The 12,863-nt window shown below is 36.3% G+C and overlaps 1 protein-coding gene across 6 annotated transcripts in view; it reads left to right on the top strand.

The window, feature by feature from the left end:
* Positions 1-12,863, top strand: part of ANKRD28 (ankyrin repeat domain 28) — a 180,851-nt gene that overhangs the window by 128,024 nt on the left and 39,964 nt on the right. For all 6 annotated transcript variants that reach the window (XR_016512417.1, XM_090284361.1, XM_090284362.1 and 3 more), the window contains 3 exons: positions 782-869; positions 6,501-6,643; positions 9,256-9,468. Coding sequence is in view for 5 of the 6 variants with exons in the window: in XM_090284361.1 (XP_090140487.1) it covers positions 782-869; positions 6,501-6,643; positions 9,256-9,468 (444 nt within the window). In the remaining variant the exon portion in view is untranslated. The remainder of the gene's footprint in view (positions 1-781; positions 870-6,500; positions 6,644-9,255; positions 9,469-12,863) is intronic.

Here is a 12,863-nt window from a genome sequence, read left to right as displayed (position 1 = left end):
GGTTTATGTGTACATAGAAGACTTAGAAAGGAACGAAACACAGAATTAGTAAGACCTTTGAAGCCAGCTGTCCAGTCCTTCATTTTTATTGTAGATACAGGAACTAAAAGAGGTAAAATGACATTCCCAACAATGCCTAGCTGAGAGCTAATGGCTGCATTGTTATTTTCACTATTCTTCTCTTCCTTTGCAACAAAGAATTCTTTGCCTCCATTGTGCTTAAGATCAGAAGATTCATCCCTTTTAGAAATCTGGAATGCCCTTTTCATTGGGGACACTACTGAAAATCTGGTTAGGTATAATAGAAATATTTTGGTACATTATGAGGTAAGTAGACTGTGCAGTGACATTCGGGACTAATCCTATTATGGACACCACACTTGTGTTTGAATAATATTTAATACATTTCTGGTATGAGAATGTGCTTTGCATTTTAATAACACTTTGGGCTATTTAAAAAAAAAAAAAAAGGAATACAACCTGTTTTTAAACATTTCATCTTTAAAATTCCCACATTTGTACTTAGTTGTTCATCAAATACCAGAACACAAAATGGCATCTTTAAAAGATACTGATGTCAACTTTCAATAACACCCATGGTGTGCCCTTTTTCATATTTTATCTTGTTATTTATTAAGTTAAAGGATATTCAGCATTTTATAACTTTTTTATAAATACAGAAATTCAGTACAAGAGAGATTGAGGTGAGTATTCATCACAAGTGATATTCATGAACACTTGTACTTCTGAATTTTGGTAACTGTGTCTATTGTAATTCCAGATGGTCAAACTACTTCTGTCCAGAGGTGCCAATATTAATGCTTTTGACAAGAAAGACAGACGTGCTATCCATTGGGCAGCTTATATGGGTATGTACTTTTTAAATATTGTTTTGCTTTTTGTTTTTGTTTTTTACTTATGTATTCATGAAAAGTTATACATTTTATTTCTTGTACTTGGTGTCAGCATCTGTCTTTTAGGACTGTGAAAAGTTAATACCTTATCTGAGTTTGTTGCCCAAGTGGAACCAGCTTCGTAGTGGGGAGGATTGTCATAACAGGAGGGCATGGGGTCAGTTCTCCTAAAATCTCTTCAAAATTAATTCTGTTTACCTTTAACAGGAGAAGCAACCCAAACGCAACCCTGGAATACATAATATAGCTTAGTGTTTCCTAAAAGCCTATTCTCCTACCCATCCTTGTTTTTATGGGAATATTAAGGTAGAATTTATGAAAATGCATTAGGAAGCCCATTATTTTGCGCCAAACACTGGGTTAAATAGGCACCAACAGTAATTTCACAGAAAGAGACTGAGGCTTACAGTATAGGCTTTTATGTGTTTTGGGGGAAATCTTAGATCTGCAGAATTGCACTGTAAAACTAACCAAACTCGTGGGAAAATAGTCCTGGGCAGACCACCCAGAACCTGTGCAACTTTGTGACCAAGGTACTAAGAAAAACATTCATTGGTTCTTGCGGTAACTTGGACAGCCAGGGAGGAAGCAGGTCAACTTACCTCAGGGCATTTTTAAATGCACCAAAAGAGTAGAGTAGAAATTCTGTCTTATAGGTGAAAGGTCTCTAAGCATGGAGCAAGTACAGTCTGCCACAAAACCTTTCAAGTTCTGCAAGACTAGGGTTGTACCTCTGGGAGGAAGCCATGGCTACAGGCTTCTGTTTTTCAAGCTTCTTAAAATAGAACTGAGAGCACTCCTCTCTGCAGCCATGGAGCTCAGGGCTTTTTCTCTTCCCCACAAAGGGTGTTTCTCATTCTGCTTCTCCTCTTCTGGCTCCTTTAGCTTCAGAAAAATTGTGTATGGACTGACATAGCTTCTGTATAACACTGGTGTTCCCTAATGTACCACTAACATACCTGATTACAAGGGCAGCAAGCTAGCCACCTTTCTTACAGGTGTGGCTTATCCTCATTAATCTCTACTCTAGGTTTTGTCTTCTTCAGTATCTCATTTAAAAGTAAAAGATTAAAGGACGAGTCAGTGGAAGATTATTAATTTTAAAAACTGTAAAATTTTAAAATAGGATAATATAAGAAAAAAAATTAACTTAAACCAGTTATCAGTAGCCTCAAGGTCTAGAAAAGTCCTCTGCCTATATTAGAAATAACCAAAAGCAGTAGATTCATCTTAAATTGCAGGTCTGACCATTAGTGTGGGTGTAAAGGAAGGTAAAAAATGAAAGCTAATATCGTTGTTAGTTGGTCCCTATTTTGAAAACCAAAAGCTGAAAATCATGGTCTCTTGGTATTTTTCTCATACCAGAGAATTGTGCCTCTAGTTCTGTAATGGGCGATTTTGTTCTGTGAATTGAAGGTGCACATGGAGAAGCAAGTCTCCTATGGCATTCTAACGTTCCCTCCTCAGAGCTATAGATTTATCTCTAAAATGGAACTCCCAAAATAGCTAGGTATGTGTATCTCATGGGCCTTCGGAAGGCTTTGTTTTCCTTGATCCACTAAGTATCACTTTTCAGACTACGTGTGGATTAAAAAATATTCTGTGTTTCTTGGACCTCACCGTCCATTTAACTTTCGAGCATAAACATTCAGAAATACATAGTTCTTCTTTCCCTGTCCCTTCCTTCCTTTAAGCGTGGAGAGGAGTATTGACACCTAGCTTCTAAAACTCTTCAGCTGTCCTAGGCATTCAGGATTAAAGAGAGCTGAACAAATGAAAGTAGGGAGCTCTCGACTGGCCTAATGGACCTTAAGTCTAGATCACTGTCACCTCTAGGTTAGAGTCAGAGAATCTGTCAATGTCAGTGTAAGAGACATGAGGCTTACATGTAGTCATCTTGTAATTTATTTCTCCTGGGCTTCCTTATTTGCCCTGGCCTTCTGGCCCCTGGTCAGTGCTCCCTTACTTCTCTGTTATGCTCTCCTCTTATCCTCATGCTGTTATGGAACCCTCTCTCCCCAAAATGAATTGGTCATTTTCCCACTCCAAACCCCATTTTTGCTCCTAACATGGATCTTCATTTAAAATTCCATTTACATATTCATCTTTTCTATCGCTTTCAGTACTTTTAGCACTATCCAACCAAGTTCTACCTCAGGTCAGTTTACCATGATGACTTTGACATAGAAGCCACTGAATAAGTATTAATTGCCTTGATTAGCACCTCATTACATTATTTCTTCTTGAAGCAATGCGCAATTTGAGTGGATTTCAAATGGCACTTTTTTCCTCCTTTCCTTTCCATAAAAACTTACAAATTCTAAACATAGCTCATTTTACTTTTCTTATACATTCATGAACAAAAGAAAAATGTAGGAAATTTTCAAAATTCCTAAAATATAGCAATTACATTTATCAGATTCACATTATAGAGATGTAATTTTTTAAAATGATATTGTTATTGACTACAGAATTATGTATATCATGCATGTCAAATGGATGCCTTCTTCTAAAAATACATCTAGATGAATTAAATGAAGTCTAGTCCCATTGGTAGCATCATTCTATAAGTTGACAAGAAAGACACATACTTGTAGGCACATGGTTCACCTAGCTAGAACAATATCATTGATTTCACTGTAGAACTTTATTTTTTTTCTTTTAAATAAGTTATACCAAAATGACTATGCAAAGGCCTCTGTTAATGGTTTCAATGGTCCACTAAAGAAGTTCAACCATATTTCTGAAATATGCTTAAATAAATACTGGGTTGGCCCAAAAGTTTTAGTTTTTTCCATGTGATGGCTGTAGTAGTGTTTAGTGGTCTTTAACTTCATTTGAAACAATTTTGTTAGATTGTATTGTTGTAGCTGTCAGTCATATCAGCATGCATTAAAAAAAAAACAAAAAAGAACAACAAAATTGATGAATTTTTGTGCAGCCATTTTTACTATAGAAGATGGAAGAAAATGAGCAACATTTTTGCCATATTATGCTTTTATTATTCAAGAAAGGTAAAAACAAAACTGAAATGCAAACAAAAAAGATTTGTATAGTGTATGGAGAAGATGCTGTGACTGATCAAAAGTGGTTTGCGAAGTTTCTTGGTACTGTTGACATTTGGCCAGATAATTCTTTGCTGTGGGGCTGTCTTATGCATTGGAAGATGTTTAGCAGCATCCCTGGCCTCTGCCCACTAGAAGCCAATAGCGGGAGACAGCCAACATAACTCAGAGTACAAATCAGTAAAGTTATTGGTGAAAATGAGAGATGTGTCTTTTACGGAAAAAACTAAACAGACTTTTTGGCCCACCCAGTACTTGCCAATTTTAAGATTGTAGATTTGCCTATGCATAAACCCCTTTTAAAATAGGGCTTAATGGGTGTTAGGGAACTTTATTCTTCCAGGAATCTACTAGTTTGTATGCACCATTAATATGATCTGTGTCATGTAGTTGAAGTGATGTGTTGATTTTGAACAGTTTTTCCAGTATGTTGTATCATGGGCCTTCTGATTTTAAACATCAAAAGAACTTAGTTTCTTTTTGGCATATTATTGAATAATATGCATTTGCCCAGTTTTAAAAACTATGTTTATGTTTAAGCCTCCTGGGTGTCATAAGTCCTGATTTTACTGCATTACAGTGACCCCAAGCAGCTGTCTTCTTGAGTCATGCACCAGAAAGTAATGTATAGTAAGGGATCTTTTCTTCCAATTCTTGCTTTTCTGTGATAGTCACTTTTAATTTGTCACCTAATGGTTTCATAGGTATTCTTTTGTTTTTTTTCCTAAAAATATCAACTATTTCTTTTGCATATTGAGATGGGGGAAAAATAGGTGGAAGTATCCCCTTTAATTGATTATTTATATATAAAGAACTAAATCTGTTTGACTCTTTGTGCAGCTTGTGGTATCCTGACCTACTCTTATAAGAGAGGAAGACTGTGTTTGATGGCCTCATTTTTGTAGTTATTAACTTAATATGCTTCCCTGTGAAGGGATATAAAATACAAGATTGTGAGCAATTTATTTAATGTAACAAATAATTACTGAGTGCCTATTTTGTATATAACACTCTTCTCAACCCCATGGAATATAGCAAGAAGTAGAACATAAGAGCACGTGATATTTGCCTTTGAAGATATATATCTGGGGAGCTAATACATAAAAGTAGTTAAAGTGTTCGATAATGATTCAAGTTTAAGAAGCATCGCAAGATATTATATGCTTGGTGGGTAGTATTTACAGATAGATGGTGCTTTTGGATGATAAGACTTCTAGGGAGGAGAGATGGTTGGTCAGGGAAGATGGGGACTGACATGGGCCTTCAAGGATTACTGGTAGCAATGATTGAAAAGAGACATCCAAGCAGAACATCCCACACAATGAAGAAATTCCACGAACAAAGGCAGAGTTGGAAAAAATAAGGGAAGGAGAAGAAGGCATGTGTAATCTAATTAATCTAATAAAATTCAAAAAGAGGTAAAAGGAGAAGAGTGGTTCTCCCACCTTCCAGATCCAAGTTCCCCTTGCTGGCCTCCATGTGTGGTGGGTGGGGTTGAGACTAGTTCTGACTAATGAAAAGCAGCAGCATCTCTGAGACTCTGCAGTCTATTGCCCCTTCTGGCACAGTGACTAACCACATTCGAGATGGTATCAGCTGAATAAACCTGGGTCCTTGAATGCCTGAACAGAGCCCTCTTTCCAAGCTATTACAACGTTAATAAAAAATAGAACACTAATTATTTACTAGAATCACCCAAAAAGCTTACTAAAATCTATCTATTATACTCACTGAGATTTGGGAGTTGATCATTAACCACAGTACATATAATCTAGCCTATCCTGATTAATAGAAGGGTGAGTAGCCACGTTGGTTAAGAAAACCTGGTATAAATACTAGAGGAAAAGAGATTTTTAGCTGCATGTTCGAAACACCTGACATTCTTGCCCTGACTGTTGTATGGCTCAGTGGATTGAGCGCCTGCCTATGAACCAAAGGGTTGCTGGTTTGATTGCCGGTTGGGGCACATGCCTGGGTTTTGGGCCAGGTCCCCAGTTGGAGGCTTACAAGAAGCAGCAAACTATTGATGTTTCTCTCATACCTCAATGTTTCTCTATCTCTCTTCCCCTCTCTAAAAATAAATTAAACTCTTTTTTAAAGGCCTAACATTCTTAAGATACAACCCCACATCACTCCCAGATTTCCACGTATAAGATTCCACTAAGGCAGAGAAGCATAAATTAATGTCTTACAATTAGACTTAGAAAGCTAACTTCGGAACTTGAAAGGGTATTAAAACAGCCTTGGAAAATAACAAGGTCTAGACAAAAGGAGGATTGTAGATTGCAGTTTTATCACTGGATAAAATAATCAAATGTGTTTTTGCAATTATTATCTCATCAACATTTATCAAAATTATCTTGAATTCTTATTTTTTTCTTCAGTTCTCTAGTTATAATTGATTTATTGGTAACTTGTCATGCATTATCTAGTTAATTTGCATTTTAATCTTTAAAGATATTCAGGATTATATATTATATTTTTCATATGCTTATCTTTTTTCTTCATAAACACATTTCAGGTCACATTGAAGTAGTGAAATTACTTGTGGCACATGGAGCTGAAGTGACATGCAAGGATAAGAAGTCTTACACACCTCTTCATGCTGCATCCTCTAGTGGAATGATCAGTGTAGTCAAGTACCTTCTAGATCTTGGAGTTGATGTATGTATAAAGACTGAGTAGTATAAAAAATAGAGCATTTTATGTTTGTGATTTCATTGTTAGTGGAAGTTATTTCAGATTTAAAAGATGATTTCATAGAATAATATTTTTGTCTTTTAACCAGATATTCATAGTCTTTTTACGTAATATAGAGTGCCCTGATATTTGATTAAGACATATAATTAGAGTATATTAAGAGGTAAAATACATTTCAAAAGAGAATGATTGAATGACATGAGTTTTAATTACCCATCATATTCCAGGCCCTGTAGCTCCATTTCAGCTATGGTAACCAGCGTATCAGACACACTTGGATTATTTTTCCTAAGTGGCTGGGTTACGGTTAGTCTTACCTACCCATTTAATCTAATATTCTCTTTAAATGACTGTAGCAGTTTATATTATAGGATATTGGCAAGAGCTAGGCAGGAAAATTAGAGGCACTTGCCCATCAACTATAAGTATTTAGTTAGGAAGGGTTGCTGCTTTATCTGAATATATATGATTCTTAAACATTCGCAGGCTTAGTACTTTTCACCCGAGTATATTTACTCTTATATTAAGTACAGTTCTGACAAACTCATCTGGTTCTTCAAAACACATTAAAAGCAGGAAATTAGAAAGATTGGGTAAGACTCTGCCAGAGGGTGGCAGTTAGATCAGACAAACAAAAAGGGGGTAGATGACTAGTAGTCTGGCTGGACAAAGATTATATGGCAGAACTGGAGAGCTGAATAGTCTCTTAATTTAAGGATTATGTGAAGCACTTGCCTAACGCAAGCAAGTATTATAATTACTAGAGTGTGGGATCTTGAGAAGTTGCAAAAATCTAAACACAGTTAGGCATCTTTTAGAGTGCGAATGGATAAAAGTTTTATTTCAACTCAGTGGTTCCTACAGCTCTGTATCTAAAGTAACATGAATACTGTAAAAGAACCCTGATCTAGTTAATGAGAGAATCTTGATTCTGATCACTATGAAGTTCCTTTCTGGTATAACTTTTAAAACTTATTGATAGTAAAATAACTTATACACACTTTGAAATAAGTGGTCACATTTTGAGCCATTTAGTGATTTGCTCGAATTGCATGATTTATTACTTTCCCAGGGCTGCCATCACAAATTACCATAGAATGAGTGACTTAACACAAATTTAATCTCAAAGTTGTGGAGGCTCTGAGAGAGACTCTATTCCATGTCTCCTACCTTTTGGTGATTAAATCTAGGTACTTTGACTAAAGTTACATGTTATTTTTTTCTCTTCCTCAAATTTCTGTTACCAAGTGTCTGAGAAAAGAAAATGGTAAATAAAGTTGTGGTAAGTTGGCACCATCTACAAGGTTTGAGGGCACTGTCAATCTCCATACAAAACCACCTTTACTTCTGACCAAATGTTTACAGGGTTTCTGAAAACAACCTTCAGCTTCCATAATTCAATAGAATCGTTCAAAAGGCTCACTAAAAGCTATTATACACACAGTTATGGTTCATTACACAGCAAAGGTACAAATTAAGATCAGTGAAGGAAGAGACACATAGGGCAGAGTCTAGGAGTATTTTAAACATGAAGCTTCCGTTTGCCTCTCCCCATGGAGTTAGGAGTCCTCACTCTCTCAGCATCACTGTATGACAACCAGGAAGACTCACCTGAGCTTCATTTCCAGTGTTTTTATTGGAGCTCCATTACATAGGATTGATTAATCGTTCGCCCCCCATTTTGATTTCAGTCTCTTTAAGTCCATTGATACCAAGGGACTCAAAGCCCTCACCCTAAATCACATGGTTGATTTATATGGTGTGGTTACTCCCTACACCGGATATAACCAATCCTACTCTTAAGATCCAGTGTAGCCAGCTCCCTCCCTAAAAAAGGATACTCCTATCAGGTATGCTATATATTATTACCTCCCAGAAGAGAAAGTCAAAGGCTAGACATTTCTTTGGGCAAAAGTCAAATTCTTTACTACACGAAAGTCATGTGGACTTTCACCCATTCTATGTATTAGAAAAAGAGAAAAACTTGAGTTGCATGAATTATTTTTTGAGCACATTCATTTTGGTAAAATGTCAACATGTAAGACTGGAAAATATCTAGAGCCAAGTTTGTTGCAAAAATGTATTTTAAAAAATGCCACTCATTTTTAAAATTCCCGCTCTCTACTACATTACAAACGTTAATCTTTAGTCACTATAAGTGAAAAGGCTAAGAATGTGCATGTTACTCAATATATCTCAGAATTTTCAGTTTGTGTTCCTTTTTTAATGATTCTTAAGAGTTAATTCTCTAAATGTGCCTAGAAGGCTTTTAGAAATACATTATTTTAGTTAATATTTTCCTAAAATATCTCTCTTGGAATTACTCAGTTTTGTTATGAAGTAGATAGACATTGTACATGTGAATTATTTTCTCTAAAATACAGAATCCAGTTGGTACCAAAATGCTATTGTTAATGTTCTTTATTTTAAACTTTATAACTATAGGACTTGTGTATTTATTCATGTCTCTTTCTCACTTTAATAATTTGATTGCAATCACAGTGTTACTAAAATAACTCACAACAGTGATAATTAGCAGGACTACTTTAACACTGACATTTTTTTCCTCCCAATAGATGAATGAACCAAATGCCTATGGAAATACACCTCTTCATGTAGCCTGCTATAATGGACAAGATGTTGTAGTGAATGAACTTATAGACAGTGGTGCTAATGTAAATCAAAAGAATGAAAAAGGATTTACTCCTTTGCACTTTGCTGCTGCATCAACACATGGAGCACTGTGTTTAGAGCTTCTAGTAGGGAATGGGGCTGATGTCAACATGAAGGTATGAAATAAAATCAGAGTCCATATTGTCGTATTTAGGAGTTTGCTATTTAAAACAATATCAGTAACAGCCCTGATAGTGTGGCTCAGTTAGTTGGGTATTGTTCCACAAAGCCAAAGATCACCGGTTCAATTCCCTGTCAGGACACATACTGGGTGGCAAGCCTGATCACCATTTAAGGTGCGTGCAAGAGGCAACTGATCGACATTTATCTCTCACATAGATGTTTCTCTCCCTCTCTTTCTCCCTCCCTTCCCCTCTCTCTAAAAATAAATACATAAAATCTTTAAAAATTTTTTAAATACAATATCATTCAGCAACAAAAAGTAACAGATTATGATATAATAATGTAGATGAATCTTTAAAATATTATGCTGAATGAAGCCTTACACAAGAATATATACAGTACTTCCTTTTCTAAGGTGTAGAATAGACAAAATTCTATTTATATAGGGTTCCAGATACTATAGTTGGAAAAAAACAGAACATGTGTTGCCTCTAAGAGGAAGGATTGAAGAAAAGGGCTATAGGGAAGCATTCTGGGGTAATATATAATGGTGTGTATTTTGACAGAGTGGGTTTATGTTACATAAACATTTGTCAAAATTCACAGAGTGATACATTTAAGTATGCTTCATGGTATGTAAATTTTTCCTTAGAAGGTACCAAATGAAACAAACGTTGAATCCTAGTTAATGATATGTATACCAAAGTGCTTAGATGTAATATGTAGTGATATCTGCAACTAACTTTGTGACCGCATTTTTTTTTACTTTATTCTTCATACTTTTGTTTAAATTTTCTTAAAAAAATTTTTTTAATATTGTATTTTTTTCCATTCCCATTTAGTCCCTTTACACCCCACTACACTGCCCTCCCCCCCGCAAATACCACACTGTTGTCCATGTTCATGAGTCCTTTTTTCCTTTTTTGTTCAGTCCCTCCATCCTCTAAACTACCCCCATCTCTATTTTGCTTGTTGGTTCAGTTTGTTCATTAGATTTCACATATGAGTGAAATCATATGGTATTTGTCTTTCTCTTATTTAACTTAGCATAATGTTCTCCTGGTACATCCATACTGTTACAAAGGGTAAAATTTTCTTCTTTTTTACAGCTGAGTAGTATTCCATTATGTAAATGTCCCATAGTTGTTTTATCCACTCATCTACTGATGAACACTTGTGCTGCTTCCATATCTTACCAAGTCTAAATAACGCCGCAATGAACATAAGGGTGCTTTTATTCTTTTGAAGTAGTGTTTTACATTCCTTGGTATATATTCCCAGAAGTGGGATCCCTGGGTTAAAAGGCAGATCCATTTTTAATTTTTGAGCCATCTGTGTACTGCTTTCTGTAGGGGCTGCACCAGTCTGCATTCCCACCAGCAGTGCAAAAGGGTTCCCTTTCTCCACATCTTCATCAGCATTTGTTGTTTGTTGATTTTTTGATGATAGCCATTCTGACAGGTGTGAGGTGAAATCATATGTCATTGAATCTGGGTAGCAATTGTGTTGAATCTATAAATTGCTTTGGGTGGTATGGACATTTTAATTATGTTAATTCTTCCTACCCCTGAACATAGTATGTGCTTCCACTTATTTGTAAATTCTTCACTTTCTTTCTTCAGTGTCTTATAATTTTTCCAAGTGCAGGTCTTTCACCCAGTGATCCACCTTTGTTGTTAAACTAATCTCTGATAGAGCCTCAGGCTGCACTGAGCAGCCTGACTTAAGCTCCACAGGGTAGGGCAGAGTGATTCTTATAGGTGGGGTTATTGCTGCTGCTCAGGCTTGTGCCACTTGGAGGGGAGTGCTCTGCCTGAGAAAGACAGCCCCTGCAGTGTGGGCAATGACTCAGCGCAGGGATCCTGGCAGCTGTCCATTCAGTTCTCTCCTCAGAGCCACCAGTCCCAAATTCTCCTCGTGCATCTAGTCCACTCTGCCCTTCTTCTGCCAGAGCCCAGGGTAAGTGGCCGCAAACAAAATTTTGTGCATTGTACCTTTGAGCTTTCTGAGTTTCCAGACGTTACCCCCTAGCGGAGAGAAACCTCGCGGCTTTTCACAGCTGAATGTTATCTGGTTTCTTTTCCCAGTTCTGGTGCTGTAGGCTGGGGCGCCCGGCTTGGCATTTAGATCCCACACTTTTCCAGGGCATTCCTCCATCTGTTGACTTCCACTGTCCCCTGTGGGAGTCCAGCCAGCCCTCTCTGCCTCCTCTGCACTTCTTACCAGTCTTGTTGTGGTGATGTGGCTGCTTCTGTCTGTCCTTAGTTATAAGTCCTTATTTCCAGCTAATGTTCAGTTGGCTATTCAGAATGATTTCTCTACAATTTAGTTATAATTTCAGATGGATCCTGGGAGGAAATTAGTGTAGCTTCCACTTACTCCTCCACCATCTTGAGTCCTCTGCAACTAACTTTGAAAAGCATTGAATGATTAGATGATAGATGGTGGATAGAGAGATTGCTATGTCAGAGTAGAATCTCAGTGGTATGTGTATGGGTGTTCACTGTAATATTCTTTCAGCTTTTCTAAAATTTTACACAGTGTTAGAAAAGTTAAAAGATCAGTATCAGTGTATTACATATAAAGAACAGTTGCTTTTTAATTTTTTTTGTTATAATTACTCTCAGGAGTGAGCATTTGAATTTTAAAAATGTGTGAAAATTCTGGAGCCAAAATAAATGTACTTTTACTGTATAAGCCTTTGAAAAAGCATATGCAAACCATGATGTTGAACATCACCACTTTATAATGTATAATCATTACTTTAGATTTTCTGAGATGCTTTCGTTGATTGCTTCTATATTTGAGCTCTTGCCAGACCATGTCTTGTGATATGGGGTAAAAAGAAAGACAAAATTGAACCATTTATGATGAGTAAAAAACATTTAAGCTTAAAATGTGATATTTAGAGCTTTAATTAAATAAGATTTTAGCTCCTTTTGTAGCTATGATGAGCCAGTGTCTTTCAGACTACTAGAGAAGGGCATCCATTTCTTTTTTACATCTCTAACTTTAGAGAAGCCTTTAATGATGCCACTGACCCACTCTGACAGCTGTAGCAGCAGCAAGTCTATAATTAGGTCATTGCTCTAAATTGCCCACTCCCAGCTAAAGGACAAAATTTATACATATCACAGCCAAGGAAGAAAAGCCATGCTTATAGTTAAAATGTCTCTTTTAAGAGTATATATTTAAAGCTCTCAGTTCCCAATCAAATCACCTACTAAAGTTTTTTTAGTTTATATAATTACTAAAAATGTATTCATAATACATTATTATGCTTATTTTGATTTGAAGAATTCCTGCTGTTTGAATAATCAAAACTCAGAAAAATACCTTGAGTTGAGGCGGGTGTGAATTTCTTACTTGTTTCCTCCTAGGGCAAGTG

This window comes from Furipterus horrens, unplaced genomic scaffold, assembly GCF_987537825.1.
Source record: "Furipterus horrens unplaced genomic scaffold, mFurHor1.1.pri manual_scaffold_7, whole genome shotgun sequence".
NCBI classification, from domain to species: domain Eukaryota; kingdom Metazoa; phylum Chordata; class Mammalia; order Chiroptera; family Furipteridae; genus Furipterus; species Furipterus horrens.
The sequence above is the reverse complement of the archived record's forward strand: the minus strand, read 5'-3'. Positions and strand labels throughout refer to the sequence as shown.